Source organism: Camelus bactrianus, chromosome 5, assembly GCF_048773025.1.
Source record: "Camelus bactrianus isolate YW-2024 breed Bactrian camel chromosome 5, ASM4877302v1, whole genome shotgun sequence".
Taxonomy (NCBI): domain Eukaryota; kingdom Metazoa; phylum Chordata; class Mammalia; order Artiodactyla; family Camelidae; genus Camelus; species Camelus bactrianus.
Window position 1 is genome coordinate 97641392 of NC_133543.1, and position 24407 is coordinate 97665798.

A 24407-nucleotide genomic window follows, 5' to 3' on the forward strand; every position below is an offset into this window, starting at 1 on the left:
GTATATATTTGAGTCCCCAGTGTTTGTACACAGAAGGTGCTCCCAAAAGATTTGTTTTATTAAATGGACATACAAACCCTCCAGGAGGAGATGTTTCAACATAACTATAGGGGGCAGGAAATGGGGTCACCATGAAGCAGACTGGGGCTATATGGTGAAGGAGAGGGCTGAGTATTAACATGTTCTTGACCCAAAGGGGCCCTTGGTATATACAGTGTAACAGAGGGGAGGTAATGAGCCCTGACCAGCACTGTCTAATGCCCTAGCCACTCACTTCATGTGGTTATTTACATTTAATTAAAGTGAAATAAAATATAAAATTCAGTTTCTCAGCTGCACTAGCCAGATTTCAAGTGCTCAATAATAGCCACATATGGGTAGTAGCTACTGCATTGGATGGTACAGATATTATAAAATACTTACATCATCACAGAATGTTCTATTGGATAAAGCTGACTTAGATCTTTAGAATGAAAGGAAATGCATTCTTGCTTCTGATGTGGCTTTTTGACACCCTCCTGCCCCCTCCCCTCCCCCTCCCCCCTCCCCTCCCCTCCCCCCCTCCCCCTCCCCTCCCCCCCTCCCCCTCCCCTCCCCCTCCCCTCCCCTCCCCCTCCCCCTCCCCTCCCCTCCCCCTCCCCCTCCCCTCCCCTCCCCCTCCCCCTCCCTCCCCCTCCCATCTCCCATAAACCAGGTTGCCATCAGTGCCCCACCTCCAACCCCCTAGACTTTCTGCTCCACAGAGAGCAACACTATCTGCCTTCACTCCCCAGTGCCGAGGGAAGTGTTCTGCAGGTAATAAGGATGTGTGGAAATAATGATCCTTCAATTTGTTTTTGGTAAAGGCTGAATGCCCAAAACTAAATTAAGGACAGAAGTAACAGAAGAGACCGCTGCTTCCCTTCTTTTCTCACCTCCCAACCCCCTTCTCTGGTGCCCACTCCTACCCTGAACACTCCAAAGTAGCAGTCAGGGGCAGCCCTGCCTCCAAAACTCCCTGTCCCCAAACCGTGAGAACTCCTCAGAAATATCTGCTCCACGTTTCAATCCAATCTAGTTTGTGAAGGTATATTTGTTCACATGATAATTTTCTGTCTTTCTCCACCTTTGGCTCCTCTGCACCTAGTAGGTGTTCAAATGCTTGTTGAATGGATACAGATGAACGTATATAGATGGATGGATGGATGGATGGATGGACGGACGGACGGATGGATGGATGGATGGATGGATGGATGGATGGATGGATGAACAGCTTAGTTTCCCCGCCTCTGCCACAGGGACTGCGGGAGGCGCCACCTGTAGACCGCTGGGGGAGAAAGCCTCTGCCCCCGCCCAGCTCCCGGCTAGAGCTCGGGGATCTCAGGCTGCGGGCCCGGGGTCGGGCCGGGCGAAGCCTTCGGGGGCGTGTCCTCCCGGGCCCGGGCGCCGCCGCCACCGGAGAGGCGGGCAGCTGGCCCAGCAGGGCCGCAGCAGGCGCGCGGCGGCGAGCATGGAGCGTGAGCTGGAGGCGCTGGCGGCCCGGCCTGCGCGCCCGGCCGAGCCGCCCTTCCAGGCGCTGGTGGAGGCGGCGGGCGGCTGCGGGCAGGTGCTGCTGGTGGGCGAGCTGTGGGAGCGCGAGCAGAGCCGCGCGCTGCTGTGGGACTTCGCCCGCGCGGTGTTCCCGCCCCAGCGAGCCGCGGGCAAGCCGGGCGGCGCGGCGGCCGAGGGCGCCGAGCCCGGGGCGCCCGGCGCGCAGAAGGCGCTCCGGACGGGGGCGGCGCGCGCCATCCGCTCGCCGCTGGTCTTCGTGCTGTGCCGCGCGTCGTCGCTGGCCGCCCGGGAGCCGCGGCGCCACCTGCGGGAGATGCTGCGGGACGTGCGCGGGCGGCGACGGGCCGGCGCGGCGCTGGTTGGGGTGCTGGTGGCCGAGGCCGAGGCGGAGGACTCGGTGGTCCCGGAGCTGCGGCTACTGGAGGCGCTGCTACGCACCGTGTTCGGCCGCCAGGCGGGGGGCCCGGTGCAGGCGGTCGCCTACTGCCCCGGCCACCCGGCCTCCAGCCTGGCCGTCCAGGCGGCCGCCTGCAGGGCCCTGCAAGCCGCCGGGCCTGCGCGACCAGGTGAGGAGGCGCGGGGCCCGGGAGGGCGAAGGCGAGCCGCGGGCGGCGGCTGGGGGAAGGCCCCCACGTTGGAACTCTTTAGGCCAGCACCCTCATTGTACACCGAGGTAAACTGAGGCCGGGAGAGGGGCGGTACCTAGCACGAGGCCTCCCAGCTAGCGTGGAGCGGGCCCTGGGCAAGGCGCCAAGTCTGTCCTGGGAGGGTCCTGAGTGCATGGGAAATACAGAGGCTTAGGAAAACGTAGGGGACAAGCAGAAGTCAGGAGTTGTTGGAGAGAGGGTTGGACTGAGCTGGGCTAACATCTGGGAGTTGGGAGGAAAGGAAGAGACGGGGAGGAGATAGGAAAGCCTTGGGACGCGCTAGTTTCAAGATGGGAGGAGGACAGAACTGGGACTAGGGGGGGTTTCCGGTACTAGGAGCTTCGAGGCACGGAGCTAGGGGTGCGACGTTGCAGACTCACAGTGGAAGCGCCTCTGGGTCAGAGGAAGAAGGCAAGGATGCCGGGACTTGGAGGTGGGGGGAAAGGATGTAAGGGACGGAGGGCACAGAACTTCCGAGTCCTTCTTGGCTACTCCTCCAGCTTGTGCACCCACTGCGGTGTCTCCCTGTCTTCCCTTCACACTCTCCTGAAGTGTGGAGAGGGGAATGAGGGTCTCTTCCCAGCCCCGGTGACTGTTGCCATCAGCAGAAGGGTCAGAATCTCCTCTATCCCTGTATACAAGGTCTTACAGAACCTTCCCAGTGCCCCGGGATTAAAATATGGACGTTAAGTACAGCTTCATCTGGCAAAGCAGGGGAATGCAGAGGCGTCCTTTACAATCTAGCTTCTTTCCTCAACTCCTCTCCAGCACCTGCCGCTCTCCAGCATCTCCTGCCCTCCAAGCCTTCCAGCTTCTGCAGACCCTTCTAGATAAAGTGTTAATGAAGATAGAGCCTGTGTTCTGCCTTCTTGGGCACTGATGTGTTAATCCAGCAACCGTGCCAAGGGTGGGGATGTGGGGGGTGCAGGTGGTGGTGGGGTTCCAGCAAGGAGACCTGGTACCTCTGATGTCACAAATGTCACAGACTTACCTGCCAGCCTGGCCTGCCTAGGTGAAGATCATCCCTCTCAGCTGTAGAGCCTGCCCTAACCTCCCCAATCCCTTCCCACAACCCTTCTGTTGAGTCTGTGAGGAAACCTGCCAAATTTGAAACTCAACAACCATCCTGAAAGCCTTGGAGAAGGTCCTGAGGTGGATTGTCATTTTGAATGTCAATGCCAGCACCTTTGCTGATGTGGACGCATGGGGAAATTCTTTTCCCCTAATCAACTGGTGCCTAGAAAATTTTCTGAGCCCTTAAACTCTCTTAGTCATCTCCTATTCCCAGCAAACAACTTTCAATTCCCCAGAGCCAAGCTTGCTCTGGCGTCCAAGCTTTTGCATACATTGCAGTTGCCTCAGAATGAAAAGCCTTTTCTTCCACTCTGCTTTTCCTTCATTCAGAACTGGACTTCCTCCTCCAGAAAACCTTCCCTGACCCTCCCTGCTCCCATTTGCAAGTTCACAAACGAAATCCCAGAATCTGCTTCTGCTCTCCAAGTTCTTACCACGTGGTTTTGTCACTTTCCCTTGTAAGTTTAATCACCACTGTATCCCCATTTCCCCACACCCTGCTTGGCATGCGGAATCCTTGACTCCCATTAAACACTAACACTTAAAACTTCTTAACATTTTGCAAGGGAGTCATTCTTTACTGCCTTAAACTTGATTGTACTTCTATAAAAAACATACTGGACATGAGACCTTTCATTAATGACTAAAGGTCATGAGAGTAATTATAACTCATGGTCCAGTAATTTCTTCAGGGCTGTTGCAGTAGGCTGCACCACAGATTCATGTTGCTAAGGTTTTGCTAGCAATTGCAAAGTTTCTCTATCTCTTTCCTCACTCTCTCATAGCTATTCTTACAGTTTTAGGTTGCCTGCCTCTTGGCAGTGCCCTTTTACCCATTTTATCCCTAATACAGCTGTCTTTGGGTTGAAAAGTAAGGCTCCAGTCTTATTAGAGTTGGGTGCAAATTAAGAGTAAATAGGCCCCAAGTAAAGAATCATGAACAAGGACTTTCTGTGTTTTGGCTGCCTGGAGTCCTTTTTAAAAACTTTGTTCCAGTTAACCTTATCCCAGATGGTTGGGGATCTCAAGTGATTTCCAGATAACTGAGGTGGTATTATAATAAGGAAACTCAAATCAATATGCAATTATTTTGTGTGTGATTATCAAAAAAAGATGAAATCTGTTCCTATTAAGAAAGAGTTTGAACTAAAAATCAGGGAGGAAGTAACTGCTCTTTGAGTTTTGTCTTCAGTGCTCTATAATTGTAATTAATTTAATGTCATTTTTGTTACTGTAGTTTCCCTGACATGATACCTACATAGGGTTTTTGTGAAGATGAAATGAGGTAATACATATAAAGCTGTATTTCTTTTTTCCAGCTCATTTTTTTAAAGTACAAAAACTCCATCCCCTTTTGCAAATCAGAATCTTTTTTTTTTAATCAGACAGTTGAAACTAAGGCAGCTGACAGCTGAAGCTCTTGGTTTGCTGAACAGAAAAGTCTCTCAGTCATGTCGAGCACCATCTGACCCATTCCTCTGGGACTTTGTGTTCTTTCTAGCAGAAGGAGCCTGGGACAGACCTGGCCTCCCAGCACTGCTGGCATGCTTTTCCTGGGGTCCCTGGAGCCGGGGGAAGGACCCAGATGCCACCTCCCTCAGTGGCCCAGCTCAGGGTGAGTGTGTCACCTCCCTGGCCTCCTGGACCCTGAGGGCTGGGGCTTGGGATTGTGGTCACATGCACACAGGGACAGTAGGTTGAAGTAGACCGACATCCATAGAGCACTTGCCACATGTGGGGCATGAGGATGGGTAATGTGAGGTGCCCACCCGGACCACTGGGCAGCCGGCACCCAGGCTCAGTCTGCAGGGCTCTCGCCCCAGGAGTCTCTGCCTAAGGAAGGCGGTGTGGGCAGGGCTGTACCACAGGTGTTGGACACGCATGGTAGAGTATCTGAAGCCAAAAGCATTCTGTCTCTCCCTGAGGATCCAGGGAGTTTCACAGAGCAAGTGACATTTGAGCTGGGGGCTGGGGAAGTTTTCTTAAGTGGGAAGATTTGGAGAGGGAGCACCATGAACAAGGCTGGTGAGCATGATGTCAAGCTCAGAAAAGGGACCCCTGTCAGGAACACCCCAGGGGTGAGGTGCAGAAGACTGGATTAGGGGATGGGGCATGGCTGAAAAGGAGAGTTGGAACCAAAACGGGGCCCTGGACTCAAGTCTCTCAGGAACAGTAGCCACTGGTGACTTCTGTAACAAGGGTGTGCAGATTAGGGGTGTGTTTAGAGAGGTGACTGGACTGCAGGAGCAGGGAGAGACCAGAAGCAGAGCCCAGCTAGAAGCAGACTGCACCCTACTGGAGCACTGAGGTCCCCCGGCTTGATGGCTGTCAGCTCCAAGAGGCCCCACAGCTCCCTCCCTCACAGGCCCTTCAATCAGCAGGAGAAATCTCCAGTCTCCTCTAACATAACACAATCACAGGAGTGACTCTCCATCACCTTTATCAGATACCCAAATCAAGGGCGTGACTCTCTTATCATACTCACAGGTCCCACCCACACTCAGAGGAGGGGATTAGGCAGAATGAGTTCACCAAGGGGTGAGAATCATCCTGGAATTCTGCCTACATAATTGAAAACTCAAAAACTACAGAAGAAGGAAGATAAATATTAAAAGTAATTCACTTAATCCTATCACTCAAAGGTAACTACCACTATAATTGTGGTAGACTGTTCTGTTTGTCTATTTATATCCCCTTATACTATTTAAATTTTAATAAATTCACTTCTATGTAATATATAAATCATCTTCAAAATGCATCACGTATTTAAAATATTTAATTGCAAAAATGGTAACTTCAACCTCTCCATCGTCATTTTGGATGTATCTGGAAACTAAAAGGAAACAAAAACAAAGGCTTCATACACAACTTCATGTAAATCTTTGATAACTTCCCCTTGTAGCATGTAATTGTCTAGTCTCATACAGAAGTGAATGTATTAAGATGCAAATTGCATGTCTGGAGTATACTTATACATTTATAATATCTACAATAAATACATACATACATTTACATACACTGTTTTAGAACCTTTCTTTATCAATAACGTATTGTGGCTGCAATATTCCACGGCAATAATTATACGTCAACATCTTTCATCTTTTTTTTTTTTTGAGATAAATGTAGATTCACCTGCAGTTGTAAGAAATTATGTAAAGAGATCCTGTGTTCATTTTGCCCGGTGTTCCCCCATGGTAACATCTTGCAAAACTGCAGGATAATGTCGCAACTGGCATATTGACATTGAAACAATCCACAGACCTTTTTCAGATTTCCCAAATTTTACTTGTACTTGTGTGTGTGTGTTTAGTTCTATGGGATTTTTTTTTTAACATTTTTTATTGAGTTAGTTCTATGGGATTTTATCCATCATTTTTAATGCCTGAATCCCATTATGTGAGTGAGCCAGAGTGTACTCAGCCAGTCCTTTTGTCGGACATCAAATCAGGACATTTTCAGCCGCAGGTAGAGAAACGATGACTCAAACTAGCATAAGCAGCAAGGAAATTCATTATTTCACCTAAAAGATAGTCTAGAGGTTGAGTTAGCTTCAGGGCTAGTTGATTCAGGGGCCAGTGACCCCATTAAGGACCCAGGTTTTTGAGTTTTCTGCTGGGCCTGCCTCAGCATTATTTCATCCTGAGGCTGGCAGCAAGATGACTCAAGCAGTTCCACTAATTATTTCCTTAGAGTAAAACCCTAGAAGTGGAATTGCTGGGTCAAAGGGTATGTACAGAAGATTTTTTATAGTGTTTTGGTGTGTTTTTAAAATAGATAGTCACTGGGGCCAACTTCTTCCCTTTCGTTCTTAGCCTACCCACTCATAAACTTTATCTTGTGATTGGATGGTTCCTTCTCTTGTGTTCCAGATAACTTCCAGGACCCTGAGGAGGAGCTGGCACTGACAGCCATCTACCCCAATGGAGACTGTGACGATCCTGCAAAGGGGTCGAGAGCCTGTGATGGAGTTGCTCCCACTCCTGCTGAGCCTGATGGAGACTTGAGATGAAGGCTGGACCCCTGGCTGCCCCGGCTCTAATCTACAGACTGGGGGCTGGCTCCTTCTCACTGAGCTGCCATGCCGCCATGTTGACCTTGGGATGATGGTAACTACGAAGGCCCCACCTGCCACCTGCCACCTGCCAGCTGCCAGGGGGGCTGTTGGATTGACAGTTTTGCCAGCCAGGCAGCAGGATTTAGCAAGCTAAGCAGGACCTGGGAAAGTGTATCCTCTGGAAACCTGCCCCCCACCTCATATTTGCATACTCTCTGGTCATAATGGGGTTATTTTTTCTCTCTGTGCCGTTGAGACAGATGGCTGTCTACTTTGAGGTGCTGTGGTGCTGTGGTATCCCATGGTTGTTTGCATGAGCATCCACCACTTCAAGTGCAGCTGGAAAGAACTCTGGATCAGAAATCATCAGATCTGGCAGGGGTGGCCTTGGACCTGTCATTCAACCTTTGGGGCTTCTGTTTCTCAAACGCACAAGGGGTCTACTAGCCCAATGGCTCTCAGCCAGGGACCAGGCCCCTCCAGGCAGCACTGGAAATTTGTGTGTGTGTGTGTGTGTGTGTTAGGAAAGTCACTGTGACTGAGGGGAACCCCTGACATTTAGTGGGCGTTTCACAGTGTGCAGAATAATCTCCAACAGCACAAGTTTGTTCCACTCAAGATGTCAATCATGGCCCCTTTGACAAACTCTAGATGAGACAATCTCCTCCCGGTCAAATTCTAGGAAGAGTCCCTCAGAACAGGAGGCTTGGGCTTCCTGGGACCTCGACTCCCAGAGCTTCCCTGGGGGCCCGTCGCACAGAGCCAAGATGGTCCGTGTGCTGCAGGCCCAAGGCAGAAACAGCTTTGCACATCTGGAAGAAGAAAGGGCTGTCTTTCTTCCTCATGTTGACATTGACTTTCTGTGCCAAGTTCTTTGAAAATAAAGATGCTGGGAACTAACCATGGCACCAAACAGGAGGAAAGTTATGGGTGTGGATTACAAGGGCGTGGGGCTTGCTCTTGATCTCAGGTCCTAACCCAAGGTCAAAGCAGACGCAGACCAGAGCCCTTTTTTCTCTGTTTATGAGTCAGTCAGGGTCAGTGATGTTCCCTTAAAAGCCAGGAAGTCCATCTATCTGTTTACTTGGAGAGGGAACTCTGGATTACCTCCCGTGTTTTCCTCACCTAACCCCTGGAGACATCCAGTCTTTGGAATGGCAAGGACAGCTCCTGATTTTCCTTAGGAGGAAACACTATCTAAGGGAGGTGGCCAAATCCATTCACTCCTGCTTGACTCATTCAGCAGACATGCAATTGTGCCTACTAGTTGCCCAGCGCTCTGCGAGGTACTGTGTAACTTGCATGAGTTATTTCAGCCCTGGCTATCATGGTGACCAAATGAGAAATGGGAAACCTTTGTGGCCAAGGGGCTCCTTGTGATTAAGGAGGAGCCCTCCCTGCCCTGTGCCTCAATTTATCCTCTCTAATAGGGAGCCTAACCCGTATCAGTGTGAGGGCAGGAAGGATGACAGGAAGGACCCAGCTGACTTCTTCCTACATAGGCATGGACTCGGTAAATTACTGTTGATTTTGTTTTAAATGGGGAGACTGGTATTTTTGAAGCTGCTGCATTTTTCTATTTCTCTGTTAATTTCTTTGTAATCATTTGATTGGAGTTTTATTATTTGGTGAGGGGAGGGAGCTTTTTTAAGTTAGGAAATTATCTAAGGCAGAAGTCACAAGACAGCAGCCTCTGCTGTGTTTAGAAATCTTTTTAGTTGTTGCCAATATTTGAAGCTTGGGCAGTTGCACGTAAACAAGCTAGTTTTCTGGGTGAAGGATGGGGCACGTTTTCCTCTCCAGTTTCCTACTTCTCCCCCACCCACCCAGCCAACTAGAGCCCCCCTCCCGCTGACCTATACCACACTCTACAGCTCTTCATTCATATGCGCCACCTGCATGGTCCTGGCCCCGGGGGACAGGTGAGGCTGCAAGACTCTGGTGTAAAGGGCAGTTGGCACATTGGTTTTCAATTCCCTTCAGTATTCCTGTGAATAGTTGAAGAGGGAAGGTCTTTCTTTACTGACATGTGGGTTCTGCCTCCCGAATGCTCAGCAGGAGACAAGGAAGCAATTTCGCTTCCTTGAGAAATTGCGAAGCTAAGCTGCATCCTTTTGGGAACGGTGTCATTGCTGTCTTGTAGCAGACAGAAGAGTTCGGTGCCAGGAGGGATGGCCTTGGTGGTGGGTCTCTTCTCTAAGGACCTTTACATGGCATGAAGGTTGGGGTGGGCCCCTCTGAGGGCAGAAACCCTGAATTAGGTCAGTGGTACCAGGAGCCATCGGCTGGGGGCCTCCAGGTAAGGCCCCTGTCTGGGCTCTTGGGTACTAATCTCTCTAACATGGCAGCAGTTATGTGACTCTGACTTGAATCGGTAATTGCTAATATCTAATAAAACCAAGAAGTACCTCTGCTGTCTAATCGAGAACAGAATGGATCTTCCCCTTTATTCTCATAAAATGCTCCTTGTAGGGACCCTTGGGAGCAGGGCATCTGGGCAAATGGCAGGACTTCTGGAATCGTCTGGACTGAAAATCCCCCAGCTCTCCCTGGATGACATCTCTGCAACCCTATTGGCTGGGACTGGAAAACATGTAGCTGGAAAGTATAAGTAAATATTTAAAAAGAGGTTGGTTTTTTTTTAATAGCATTTAACTTGGTATTTATTAGTGTGTGTGTACCCATGTGAACGTTCAATGAGATGAAACAGTCTCAGCGGAGTCTCAGAGAACCTTTTATGGGACGTGGGTCAGTTTCTCTCCTCTCAAAGAGTTTGTCTGCAAGACTTTCTGCATAAGAGTCCCTTGGTTGTCAAACTAACACCTTAAGGCAAACCTGCAACAGGCCAAAGACTGAGGCCCCCAAACCTGTGATCGAAACACACCCCTCTTACCCAGGGCAGACGACCTAGGACCCCGCCTTCCTGGGGAAGGCTGGAAGGTTGACAGCAGCCACGTTAACCTGAAAGCGGCCTGTACTTCAAAGTGTAGCAGAACCACGCTGCAGAGCTGTTCCCTGTGGTGAGGAGGCTGCACTTTGTCCTGTTTGAGTGGCAAACACAGCCAACACAGTGGAGGATATCGGTTATTTTGTACCCAAGGCCTGTGTAACCCCACTCTGACCCGATTTTGTGTGTTAGTGGATCAAGATTGGGACAGACGTGGAATTTGGCCTGGGCTGCGTGCCACTTGTGTAATCTTGGAGTTCAAAGGGAAATGAGGTCCAAGGCAAGGGTGACAACCAGGATATTACACATATCCCTCAGATGCCTTTGGGCCCTGAGCCAGAGCCCTCTGGTTGCCTTCTCTATGGGGCTGTCTAACATGGAGCAGGGCAGAGACTGCCCCACTGGGCCGTACTGTGGTTCACAAGGATCTCAGAATTCAACTCCAGGAGACCATGGTGTGGGACAGGGCACCAGGGCCGCTGTGGGGCCAGGGCTTTGGCAAGAGCGAGAATCCTGCCTGGCTTCCTCCGTGAGCTGCCCAGTGCCAGCCAGGGCTCCTGCTGCAAATGCAGACCAGGCCTGGCTGTTCCTTGACCAGTGAAATACTCAGGCAGAAATTCAGATCTTAAGTTGTAAGTCACGCTTTTTGCTGTCCTGCTCTGCACTTGGAGTAATCAGGCACTTAGCTTAGTCCTTGTGACTGAGTCCTGGTGGCAGAAACTGGGTCTCTGTCTTGTCACATGAGCTCTTTCTTGCTCTCGCTGGTTAACAAGGTCTCAGAGCAGGGTGTTGCCTCAGATCATTACCCTAACCCCAGACAGCCCTCACCCTGACCGTCCCAGGGGCACTGCTTTCTCCAGGGCAGTCACTCCAGCCCCCTGCTCCCCGACAGGAAGGGGTCTTACCTTCTGCCTATGCCCCAAGTCTGGTCTGACCCGGCACGTGCCACTGACAAAGAGCCGCCATGACCGTGAAGCAGGCCAAAAGGCCAGGCCCAAATGGGAGGGCAGAGGGACCAAGACCTTGGGGTGGGTCTAGACCAGCCCTGTCTCAGAGGAACCTGATGCCAGGCACATATGTAGCTTTAGGTTTTCTAGAAACATTAGGAAAAAAAAATCAAAAGAAACAGGTGAAATTAATTGTAATAACATTTTATTTAGCCTAGTATGTCCACGATGTTATCAACTATAAATATTTAAAATTTTTAACAAGACATTATACATTTCTGAAATCCTATGAGAATTTTACACTTACAGCCCAATTCAGATATAAAATTTTTATCCAAAATACTTAGATATCATAATTTTATAGTTGAAAAAATAGACTTATATCCTCAAATTGTTCCAAATACACTTAAAAGTTTTCCAATGACTGATCAGGTATCTTTAAATTTCAATTAAATAAAAATTTAATTGAATTGAAAATCAGTTCCTGGGTTGCACTAATCACATTTGAAGTGGCCACCTGTGGCTAGTAGCCACGGGATAGGGCAGCAAGACTGCAAGAGACCTGTCTTGGGGGTTCTTTGTGGCTCCTCCTACCCTTTGCCACTTGCCCAGATCTGGCTGGTTACCTCGGACCCTTCCCACCCCCACATCAGCTCCTCCAGGGCAGGCTTCTGGTTCCCCAAGATAAGCGTTGGGCTCTTGGACACTGTCCATAGAGGGAAGAGAGCCTGGCTCTGATGGCTTCCTGGGTTCTTTCGTGCCTCAGTCCATCCAAGCCAATTCTAGTCCCCGACAGGCGTTTCCCTCCGACCTAGCACCTACACGCGGGAGGCCCCGTCCCTGTCTGCGTTTCACGTTTCTGCTCCATGATCAAATGCCTTTACTGTAAAAAAAATAAAATAAAATAAAATATAATAATAATAATAATAATAATAATAATAATAATAATAATAATAATAATAATAATAATAATAATAATAATAATAATAATAATAAAAGCATGTGGCCAGCGTGCTGTACATGAAGCCATCACTAGCCTCTGGCCAGTTTTATCGCGCGTGGCTCTGTGCCAAGCCCTTGATTGGAGCACCTCCTCTCACAAGCGGCCCTGCCAGGCAGGCGGACCGCCTCCTATACAGCAAGGCTCATGTGACCCCAGCACCACTGTGCAGCTAAGTGGCAGAACAGGGATTTGCACTTTCCACTTCATAACTCAGCAGCTCAAAAACCAATCAAGTCCAGTTCTTGACAGAAGGATCGAGCCCTTCTAAGACCCAGGATTTAAATGGCAGAAGGCTTGGAGGGTGGGGATCGGGACGGGTGACCACACGGCGCTCGCCGGTTCCCGCGATCTCCGCCTTCCGGGGAGCGCTGTGACCACTGGAGGGCGCCGCGCGGGTCAAGGAGATGCTCCCGCGGAGCTTCGGTCTGAAAGCCGGGCACGCCCTCAAAGGAAAAGCCTGGTCACGGCTTCCTCCCTTCACCCTGAGAGAGGCCCCGGCCCAGCCCGGACTTATCTGAGCCCGCAGCTGACCTCGTGTGGGCTGGAGATCTTTTGTATTACTCCTAAATTTGGAGGGAGATAGTTGTTTATAAACAGAGCACGAGGTAAGAATTCTGTGATTTTACTGTATCTTAAGTCCTCTCTGAAAATGGAGTTCGTCTTATAGTTTTGGAGAGAGCAAGGGTTTCCGAGACGTAGGTCTGAGTTCTAGCCTTGTGCCAATAGCTAACTGACGCTGTGTTCGTTCATTCATCCACCAAGCATTTATTGAGCACATTCTTCGTGCCTGATCCTATGCTAGTTACTATAAGGGACACTGAGATGAATAAGGTTTGACTGTGCTCTTGAGTAGTTCCTTGTCCAGTTGGGACATAGGGAAGGATACATGATTATGGCTGTTTGTAAGGGGACACATTGTGAACTAGTCAAGGAAGGCTTCCTGAAGGAGGTGCTGCTTGACTGGGGCAAGTTTTGTTAGCTGAGGGTGAGGGGAAGAAGGCCATGAAGACAGAGGGGAGAGAAGGTACCAATGTCAGAGACAAGGCACCATGGCTGCACAGCTGCTCTGGGATGGCAGGAGTGTGGCAAGCCAGGGCAGAAGGGTGGGACATAAAGATGGAGGGTGAGCAGGGTTGGGTGAAAGTCCTGGAGGAGCTTGGAGGAGAGAGTCCTTGTCTTCCTTGTTTTTGGTATTGCTGCAGACTGGCTGTGAAGAATGGACTGAAAAATTGTGAGACAGTGAGCAGGAGGTTAAGGCGGTTGGAAGTTGTTGCAGCTGGGAAAGAAGAGGGGGAGCCGACTAGTGGGTAATGGAGTGAGACAGGAGGCTAGGCTGTGGGGAGAGATGTTAGGGAGACCAGATCTGGTGCAGACCAGGTGAGGGGGGCAGAACAGTCAGTGGCATAACCACCCCCTACCCCTTGGGGCCCTGCTTCAGTAGCTGATGGATGCCCTTCATCACGCTGAGATCAAGGCAGGAGACACACATGGGTAGAGTGGCTGACAGTGTGTGCAGCTCTGAGGTCGCTGAATTAAGGAGCATCAAGTAGAGATTCCTGGTATGTGTGTGAGTCTGGTGCTCCAGAGAGAGAGCAGGGCTGCAGGGGTACATGTTAGGGCCACCACCTTGTCCATAGCAACTGGAGGCAGGGTACTTCCACACAGAGAATGGGGAGTGAGGAGAAGGTTGTGTACAAAAACATGGCAGAATGAAGCATAAGAATAGAGCCCAAGATGGGAAGTGGGAGTTTCAAGGAGCAGAGGCAGTGGTCAGAGTTGAGTTTTGAAAAAAAATTGCTCTGGGGAAGGGTATATAGTTCAGTGGTAGAAAGTGTGCTTAGCATCAAGGAGACCCTGGGTTCAATACTCAGTACCTTCATTCGCTAAAAAAAAAAAGGAGGAGGAGGAAGAGGAGGAGGAGGAGAAGGAGACGAAGAAGACAAAGAAGAAGAAGAGGAAGAAGAAGAAGAGGAACAGGAAGAGGAAGAAGAAGAAGAAGAAGAGGAAGAGGAAGACGAAGAACAGCAAGAAAAAGAAAAAGATTGCTCTGACTAAAGAGTGCAGAATGGAATGAAGAAGCAGAAACCACAGGGCTGGAACAGCTGAATCTCCAAGGAGAGAGGGGCCTCTCGCAGGGTTCCCAAGAGGCTCAGATAAGGTCGTGACAGTTACAAGCATAGCATACCCAAGCAAGAGACATGGTTGTCCTCCCATAAAGAATGTCTTCATTTCAAAGAGCAGAGGTGACAAACTGGCCACTTCTCTGTTTTAAAACATTTTGAATTAGTCACCAACATTTTCTTTTTCTTGTCTTGTCTTTTTTTTTTTTTTTTTTTTTTTGATGCAATTGACATGTAACATTGTATTTGGTTTAGGTGTATAATAGAAAGATTTGGTATGTGTAGATATTGTGAACTGATTATCGCATTAAGTTTAGTTAACATCCATCACTGCACATAGAGTTTTTTCTTGTGATCAAAACTTAAGATTTACTCTCTTAGCAACTTTCAAATATACAGTACAACTGTAAGTCATCATTGCTGTACATTACATCTCCAGGACTTATTTATCTTATAACTGGAAGTATGTACCTCTCCACCCCTTTCACCCAATTTGCCAACATTTAAAAATCAGAAAATTTCACGCAAAATTCCAATTTCTGACTTTGTTGGGAAAAATCATAAGCTCTCACAACAGTAGCCCTGAATTTTTGAACAGCAACACTGTAGAAGCTGATTAGCCACTGCTGTCTTTAGATGGGGCATCCCTCTTCATTTGTCATAGTCACCACCACTTCCTACTGCCTCTCTGACACTAAGCGCCAGTTGTCATTCACCATCCTGCTGAGCTAACACTTTCTTACCGCTTCACTCATTTCCACTACCTGTTAGCATTTGTATGTGACTCTTTTAGAAGTTTGGGGCACACAAGTGTCTTTATGTGAGGGATCAGCCAAAGTGCCTCTGTAAAATAATACTCACAAACACTCAATCTGTTTGTTTTTCTTGCATACCTCCTAGGGCAGTGACTTTCAACCTGAGCTATAGGTTCTTCAAGTGTTTAATAATTATACTTAATGTATTTTAACAACCATAGTTTAAGAATACGATTTTTTTTGAAAAATTCACGCATACACTCAAATGTGTTATCAATTAAATTTTATTTCAACCAGAAAACATTGACTCCTGCCACTACGTTACATTGTTTTGAGAAGGCCTCAGAAATGAGCTTTATTAATCACTATCCAATTGAACAGTAGCTTGATAGTGCAAGGCTAGTGGCTTAAAAATGTCACCATTTGTCACTAATCTTTGTCCAGGCTTTTTCAGTACTTTGTCTATTGAAACCGGTGTAAGACTGCAGATGGCGATCACAATTGCCATTTCAAATTAGATACAATAAAAATCAGGAACCTGTTGCTGTGGAGGGAGAGAGGAACTAGGCAGATGGAAGACAAGAATGGAAAACTTTTTTTTTTTTTTGGATACTTTTCACTGTGTATCTTTTTATATTTGTGACTTTTAAACCATGTACAGTAGTAACTCATCCAGATGTAAATAAAAACCTTCCTGGTTCAACTTTATTATAAACCAGTGATTACTTAGGAATTCTTTATAATATGATAATAAATTGTTTCTGTGAGGGTTTATTTTGGAAGCTGGGCTTTTAAAAAACTTTGAAACTCACTTTTCTAAGAAACCGCTCCTCGCCCTGTCCCGACCCCTGAAGGCGTGGCTGGGGTTGGAGGGGCGCTGCAGGGAGACTGCCGATGCAGCAGGTGGCGCTGTGAGTCCCGCGAGCACCTCCCCACGACGCTCCCCCACTTTTTTCGGCAATGGCGGGTGGCGGTGGGGGTCCTTTTTCTAGGAGTGACTACTCTAAAGCCTGATCCTAGGTGCGGAAGAGTGTTCCCACTCCCGCGGTGTGCTGACCTCGAGGGAGGTTAGAGAAGATCATGGAGCATTTCGTGCACCCTTCCGAGCGAGCCAGAGCGGCGGCGGTCGCACGGAAGACATAGGCCAGGGGAGAAATCGCGCCGGGAGACAGGCAGAGCAGCGGGCAGCCCCGGGGCGGGCGGGGTCCTGGGTAAGAAGCGAGCCGGCGGCCTGAGGAGGCGACTGACTGAGCTGGGCACCGGGGGAGCCAGGAGGCGCGGCGGAGCGAGCGAGCCCGGAGCTGACAGATACACGGCGCGGCCGGAGCGGCGAGCGAAGGAGCGGGCGAGTGCGGGACGCAGCCATGATCACCTCAGCCGGTAAGTGCGACCGCAGCCGGCGCTGAAAGGGAGGAGCCGCCACGCCGGCTTTTAGCTGAGTCAGGGCCGGTGACTGGGCACCTCCCGGCGGAGCACCGGCCCGCGCGGCCGCTCGCTGCCCGAGGCCCACCCCCGGGCCGGGGGCTGGCAGTGTGGCTCGGCCTCTCTGCGAGTCCCGCGACCCTCGCTGGCTCGGGGGAATCAGGCCAGGTTGACCGCCTAGTCATCCCTCCCCAGGCACACCCCCGTGCCCGGACGAGGGGCTTCCTGGGCCCTTTTCTGACCCGGACGGGTTTTCCTTAATTCCATCCCTCCGGGAGTTGGCCATGTGGGTCCCGTCCGGTTCCAACTCTTCCTCGCAGGTGCCTGGGATGGGATGGTCCCTCTGTGCAGCCGGACAGTAAGGCAGCTTATGCTGCACTTCTCGACCTGACCCAGCTCCATTCTCCTTAGAATGAAATCTAAATTAAACTAGGCTTGACGCAGGTCTTTTCTGGGTCTTTTCCCAGAGAACTTGTGTGTTCGTTTCAGACAGCACCCCGAAGACAGTATTGTACTGAGAATCAATCTATGATTTTGAGGCTAGGTGCTCAGTAAACATTATGCCTTGAGAAAAGAACTCATGGGTGCGCGGAGCAGGTTTTCTCCACTTAACCACTGTGTGGGTATGTTCGTGGGATGACGTTTGAAATGGGAAAAGCTAAGAAGTCAGGCTTTAAGTGGAGATTCTTAAGCCCCCCAAATACAGATTTATTTGTACTTAGCTGTCCGCAGCCCTGCCGCCTTTTTTCTTGTTGCTCACACACCCTTTTCTAGTCCTGTTTACTATACACTTGTGCCACAAGTATTTTGTTGTAAACAAACTGGTAATCAGAAGACAGTATCTTGGACTTGTAAGGAGTTCAAAGCCATATGTTTATTGATGGAAACATAATAGTTATTTTTAAAGGCTTGAGGTGTCACCTGTACGTGGAATTAAATTTTTGTCCCCAGGAGGTATATAGGATTGGAGGATGAATTTTAGTTCAATATGAGGAAAAGCTTTTCCAGTCAGAGCTCTCTAAAGATAAAACAAGCACTAAATTTCTTGCCACTTGTAAATGTAGGCCTCGTGCATTTTCAGATCCATCTTCTTATCCCAAACCATCTCCATTTCTTGCCTGGTTTGCTTTGACAGCCTTAAGGGTTTGTTTTTCCTCCATTACATACATGTAGTTCTGTCTTGTAGTCGAGAGTATTCTTTTTAAAACCTTAATAACATAATATCATTTTCTTTGTTTAAAATCTCTCAGTGCTTTCCACTGTGTTTGTAATAATATTTAGACTCTTAAAGATCTACATGATCAGATTCCTGCCTTGTCTTGTACTGCTCTTCCTCACTATATGCTAATCATACTGACCTTGTTTCTGTTCCCTGAGTATGTCTCAGCGCCCTTACACACTGTGTTCCCCCTTTCTAGATTCCTCTTCCTCAAGTTTTCCCTTAGCGTCTCAGTCCTTACTCTCAGCTCAAATGTTAGTCTTTCCTGATCATTCTGTTAAAACATGCTGCCTCTCTCCCCCTCAGCTGTCCCATCCCTTCACCACAGTCTTGTTTGTTTACTTGCCTGATGACTGTCTTTCTGTGGTAGAATTTTGGGCGGGAAACTTGTCATTTTCATAATTCTTAGAACACTGCCAAGCAGATGGCAGAAGTTCAAAAGTATATCTTGAATGAGTAAATCAGTCAACTAATCAAATCAGTAAGTTAGTCCCTACACTATTTTAAGTAGAGGCTGAAAAAGCACTTGGTGGGAATATAATAGAATTTAAACCTAATGATTTTTTTAGGTCCTCCTCTGTGACTCTGTGATGATAGTGTAGTGTGAATTCATTACTGTCATTTGTTACATCTATTGGATTACTTACCAGCTTTTGCTCCAAACCGTCTGTCACCTGGTTTTCTGTCCTTTGGCTCACAATGGCTTAGGCTCTGTCCCAGGTGCTAAACAGAACCTAACAGGTTCCAGTTTGGATTATTCAGTTTATTCCTTCTGCACTTGCAAGGCACTAGGAACACAGAGGTGAATTCGAAGTCAACATGTACCGTTCAGTTTTTCAGGAAGTTTAGCTGGGAAAGGGAGTGGAGGGAGAGAGAGGTAGTTGCTGGAGAGAGATGTAAGAATGAATGGTTTTGTTTTTTTTAACATAATATAGGCACATAAAGGAAAATTGTGCTTAAAAGCCTTAAAACAATAGTCTCCCACTCATCTTTCCCTTTCTTTATCCAGAGGTAGCTGTTTTCAGCTTTTAAGCTGTATCTTCTGGAACATACCTTCATATTTATAAATATTATGCTATTTTAAATAATACTATAAATTGATTCAGCAATTTTAGATATCTGCTGACTTCATATTATGAAATAAGAGATTTTTTTAGCATCCCCAAACCTTCCCATTCCCCAGGTGTGCCACCCGCCCCCCATCCAAAGGAAAGTTCTGTTTTGTTTTTAAGATGGGAAATATTTGTGTATGGAGTGTAGAGTAATTGATTTACTTGTTTTCCATGGACAAAGGCTGATTTTTTAAGCTAGGACAACCATGTAACAGATTATTCATAAGGTGAAACCAAACAGGAGAGTATAAAAAAATCCATCACCTCTTTTGGTAAAAGCAGTTTGGTAAAAACATACTGGTGGTTGATAATAAGGGAATAGGTAGCATTTTGATAAAGTGTTCTGCTATTTATGATCTGTTCCATATCTAAAGCACTCTTGCCTGTCAGCTCTTCCACATTACTAGTTCACGATCCTTCTCCCCTACCCCTCAATCATTGCATTCTTTAATTTGTCTTCTCTTCATGCTGTCAATACAGCCTCTCTGTTCTGGGTTTGTTATACCAACCTAGAGTACCAGAAAGTTCTTTTTATCTGCTTTTAGAGTAGTAATATGCCCTAACTAGAACCATAGCATGGTTTTGTTCGCTAAATTTTGTATCCTTTCCTGTATGGTTCTCTAAAGACTGCTGAAGCTGTTTAGCAAACCCACACTTATCAGTTAGAAGTGGCTACATCTCCTAAGTAAAGTTGCTTTGACCCTTTTTAATCAACTCACAGTTTCAGCTTTGTTCCAGAATGATTTTAGAAGTACATGGAAAATGCACCAAAAAAAAAAAAAAAGAAGTACATGGAAAATGTATCTGAGAGACAGTTTGTTTCATGGTCTAAGGACAGTAATTTCCCATGTCTTTTTTTTTTCTCATAATCCCTTTGATATATTACTGTATTTCAAGGTGCATTCTTTTGGAGAGGATAGTTATTTCCTTTACAGTGTTAGCGCTAACACCTCAAGGTCACAAGGGGAATGCTATGCTTGGGTAATTGAAGTCAGAGCAGATCAAGATTGCTTCTCATTTATCAAAACCTTCTAGGTTACTTATGATACAAAGGAGGTACCTTAATTTAGGCATCTTGAAATAATTATTTTACTCTGTTGAATTGATGACTAAATACTCTTTTTTTGTAAATAGTTTTTATAACTTTTGGTTTATTTCGTGTGAATAATTTTATTCTAAAATTGTGTGGGAAAGTTTCCAATTGACAATACTGGACCCCATCCCCACAATTTCTATTTCAGTAGATCTGGGATGGGGCCAAGAATTTTTATTTTTAACAAGTTCCCAGGTAATGCTAATGTTAATTGGTCCAGGGACCACACTTTGAAAACCATTGAATTAGGCAAATAATGCAATATATGTGGCGTCATGAAAGTTTGATAACAGAGTTAATTCGTAAACCTTGAAATATAAATGTTTTCAGTTTTAAAGAAAACTATTCATTGCTCTAGTGAAGTCACCCCTCAGAAAATAGTTTTTTTCTAACTGTGATGTATTTTTGACTAAACATTAGTTTATCTTAGCATATATATTTCATAATCATGATATATTTTTGTCTTACAGCTGGAATTATTTCTCTTCTGGATGAAGAAGAACCACAGCTTAAGGTATGAGTTGAAGAAAAATTAACTGGGCTTAATATGAGTTCTTTGAAGCTCTTTGAATTTAGTGATATCTATCTATTTTCCTTCACTTAAAATAGCCATCCTACCCAGTCCATACCTAGTCACTGAAATCTAGTCCCAGAGGACAGTATTTTGGCAACAGCAGTTGGTTTTCCCTAGAGTTTAACAAAACTAAGGTAAATGAATCTCAGTATGGCACCTGGAGTCCCCCATTCTCCTCAGTTTCTTCATCAATGGAAATCACAAAAAATTGTTTCTTCTGTGTTACATTTTAAAACTATTTTCATGTGACAAAAATGTATAATATATTTCAACTGGCTCTAGGCAACTGAATTTATTTATATCCAAACCAGCAATGTAGAGTCTATCTTATATATATATTCAAAGAAGAAAAATGTTCAGTATGATAAGAAATGACATTGTATGGCTAGTCTGATATTTTATGATTGAAAACAGAAAGGAAGTATGTAAACCTAAGAGAAAATATAAGTCAGTTGGTAAATTTTTATATTTGTTATAGATTAAAAATTTTAGTAAACATGACTTATGATTTGGCCACTGATTTGTTGGAAACTTTTTCTTTATGGAAGTGTAATGATAAGTCTCTCTCAAAGTCGAATTTTGGTTTTATCTTCTACAGGAATTTGCACTACACAAGTTGAATGCAGTTGTCAATGACTTCTGGGCAGAAATTTCTGAGTCTGTAGACAAAATGTAAGAATTTACTTTATTTCTGTTCATTAGAATAAAGTGATGACCTTACTTATCTGTGGATGTGGGTCTTGTGGCTTATTAATTCATTTAGAAATTTGCTGCTACTAAATTGTGGCTTGAATATTTAGATTTGGGGTTTTTAAGGAGAACTACAGTTTGAACTAGGCCTATACTTCCTAATTTCTTTCAGAGAAGTTTTGTATGAAGATGAAGGTTTCCGGAGTCGGCAGTTTGCGGCCTTAGTGGCATCTAAAGTATTTTATCACCTGGGGGCTTTTGAGGAGTCTCTGAATTATGCACTTGGAGCAGGTGACCTCTTCAATGTCAATGATAACTCTGAATATGTGGAGACTATTATAGGTAATTATCTTCCATCTAGTAAGGCATTATCTTATTGGCTTCTGTCTTGCTCTGGTGCTTATAGCATTTTTTCTTCCTGAATTACTTTTTGATTTCATTTTAATTGAGAATTCATAATCTTCCTACAATAATTTTACACAGGCTGAGTTTTTAGATCTGCCTTCCAATTCTATGCTTTGTTATTTTTTTGTTGTAATGAACAGTAACATTAAGAACAGTAATAGTTAATGAAGACACCTCACAAAACATGTTAAGAATGAATCTAAGAAATTATTCAGAAATAGCCAACTTAATCAACCAAAGATAGTTATCTCAGTGATTATGATTATCTCTTTTCCAGTAAGCATACTGTTGTATGAAAAAAATTAGATTATTATGAATAAAAAAATTAAATGATAGCAATTTATAGAGTTGTTTCTAATACAGGAAACCATTATTGACTGTCTCCATTGTGCTAGGCACTATGCGGGTCATTTTTCATAGCATGGTTTATTCCACAGCTGCCCTGTGAGGAAGGAGCTAGCCCTGTTTTACAGATGAGCTAACTTGGGTTTCAAGATGATAAAGACACATGGCTGTTAAATAGGAGGGTCGGAGTTTAAAACCCTGAAGTTTACTCACTTCAGAATGCATACTGTCTCTACTAATAACCATTGTTTTCTGTTTTGTTTCTTTGTTTTTGAAGTGAGAGGGTACCACACAGGGAAGGCTTTGGGTTCTCTATCTTGTAAGTTGAACCAGCTCTGTAAGATTTTATTCAAAGCTTCTGTAGCTTTAAAAATGTTTGAAAACTCCTGATCTAGTAGATGAGCGAAGGGACTGCATACCCTTCAGACATGTCTTTATGAATATAAAGCTTTAGATCATAGTTACAGAGAGCCCGAGTGTGTTCTCTATCAAGAGTGTATGGTATAGATATTTTCTGAATTGCTGATTAAGAGGAGATCTGCATTATTCATCTGCATTTTCTCCTTAGAAGGGGAAAACTGGTGTTCTCTTTCAGAAACTGGGAAATGCACAATACAGTCCAAAGGGGTACTTTTCAAATGTCCCTGAAGTTCAAAGTAAGATTTTGTGTTCACACTTAACAATTTTTTGCCATTATGGTATGAAAGTATTGCAAGTAACTTTATGGTTTTTGTGGACTCATTGAATTGGAGTTTTCATTTGTGAACCCTATGTAAAGAACAGTTGATTTTAGAGAGTAAACCATATCATTTGAAACCACAGCACTTCCCCTACATTAAATTAGAAATGGGGAGTTAAATGCATTTATCTCTTTTCTTTTATTTGAAAGGTTTTTTTTTGATGAATGTTGATACTGTTTCCCAGCAGTGATCTGCAAGTGCTTGCAGTGTTACGATTTTAAGTGAATGCTTTTAAACAAGCCTTTGGTCTATAAAGGGCTATGAGGTGGTAGATGCCTTCCTATGTATCATCTTAATCTTAGTTTGTAGAAGGTGACTGTTGATTGGTAGACAGTTCTGTTTGCTTTTCTTTATGTGGAAATGGGATTCACCCTTCTAGTATTCTTCGGATTGTTAGAATGGATTTTTTTAAATGTCAGTGAGATTTGTTAGAGGATATAGAAAATAGAATTTAGGAAAGGCTTCCTAGGATCTTACTGAATATCATAAACAATACAGCCAGAAAATTCAAGACTAGAAATCTTCCAATTATGATAAAACTTCAGCTAGGAATGAGGGTAGATTCTGGGATACAGTTATGACATAAACCTGGTAAGTGAGAGCACAAGTCTCATTTGAAACCTGGGAGGTACCTATTTCTTTCTCAGTTATAAACTAAGGAAAGCTCCCCAAATGCAGTAAATCTGAGGTTTATTTCTGATGAGTTGGCAGTCATGTTTCCTCACAACTACATTTGGTTCAAAAAGTTCATATTAGGACCTGGTGAAGATTTTCTGCAGCCAAAACTATTTAAGGTCTGCTTTGTGATTGCCACTTTGTTCTTATTAACTGTACCTGAACCTGCATAATTCTACCTGGATGGACCCTGAATGTGGTATATTCTAATTTATAAAAGTCTTCTGCTTTGCCCAAAGTACAGACCTATTAATGTAGGCCATCTGGTAGACCAGCAATTCTTTATGCTAGTTCAAATCATTTCTGTTTCCTCAGGCTATAGTTTGCAGCTAATTAATCCTGTCCTTCTACCTTTCTCTTTGAAAAGGAGAGTGTCAAGCTAGTGAATTATAGAGGGAATAACTATTGTATATGTCATTCACCTTGTGTGGCTATTTATCTTCCCTATGAAGGTAGAAGAAGTCTTAGGGAAATTTCCTCTTTGGTTGTTCCTAAGAAGGTTAAGGTGTGATTGTAAAATAGTGTAAGTTGTAAATATGACACCCTTCAGTGTGTTGCCCCATTCTCCCCATTCATCTAAATTATTGTGAAATGTGAAAGCCAAATTGTGCACATGCACCACTGCATGAATTTTCAGACTCCCTGTTCAGGGGAGTGAGGAGGTATGTGTGAATAGGCTCACCCTACCTCACATTGAGACAGTGAATAATTTAGCTGATTGCTGGAAAGGTTTTTGGAAACTTTTGGAATTGCCTTTAGAACCTGTGGCACATTTCAGGTTGTTTCACCATTATGCTACCAAGATTGTTTAGACAGGATTTTTACTCTTAAGGATCTAATAGTTTCATTAATGTGAAGAAGTCCAATAATTTACTGCCATGTGATAATTTCTACAGTAGTTAATATCCTCAATAATCGTTAAGTGTTTGTTTTTGGAAATTAAACAGTCAGGAGTTATTTGTAGCCAGCTCTGTAGAATATGCAGCTTAGTCAAGTTGAATAATACAATTTTGGTCAAAATACTGACAAGACAGAAATATTTTAAATAATGTCAG

The 24407-nt window shown here is 45.5% G+C and overlaps 2 protein-coding genes across 8 annotated transcripts in view; both read left to right on the forward strand.

Annotated features, from left to right (window-relative positions):
• Window positions 1-1325: 1325 nt before the first annotated feature.
• Window positions 1326-9934, forward strand: LOC123617145 (uncharacterized protein C2orf72). Of its 6 annotated transcripts, none has more exons than XM_074364470.1 (4): window positions 1326-2096; window positions 3582-3709; window positions 4756-4866; window positions 7121-9934. In XM_074364470.1, the coding sequence occupies exons 1-4, from the start codon at window positions 1490-1492 to the stop codon at window positions 7154-7156; spliced, it is 882 nt and encodes a 293-aa protein (XP_074220571.1). In that variant the 5' UTR covers window positions 1326-1489; the 3' UTR covers window positions 7157-9934. The 6 variants fall into 6 exon arrangements, with proteins under 6 accessions (XP_074220571.1, XP_074220570.1, XP_074220572.1 ...); XM_074364469.1 differs by having other exon boundaries at window positions 1327-2096; window positions 4753-4866; XM_074364471.1 differs by lacking the exon at window positions 3582-3709 and having other exon boundaries at window positions 1327-2203; window positions 4753-4866.
• Window positions 9935-16198: 6264 nt separating this feature from the next.
• The window catches only part of PSMD1 (proteasome 26S subunit, non-ATPase 1), an 80749-nt gene continuing 72540 nt past the window's right edge, over window positions 16199-24407 (forward strand). The window contains exons 1-4 of one of the 2 annotated variants that reach the window (XM_074364466.1): window positions 16199-16457; window positions 20394-20437; window positions 21096-21169; window positions 21360-21529. In XM_074364466.1, coding sequence (XP_074220567.1) covers window positions 16442-16457; window positions 20394-20437; window positions 21096-21169; window positions 21360-21529 — 304 coding nt within the window. In that variant the 5' untranslated portion in view covers window positions 16199-16441. Of the gene's footprint in view, window positions 16458-20393; window positions 20438-21095; window positions 21170-21359; window positions 21530-24407 lie in introns of those variants that run through there. The other variant, XM_074364467.1, reaches the window with a different exon arrangement.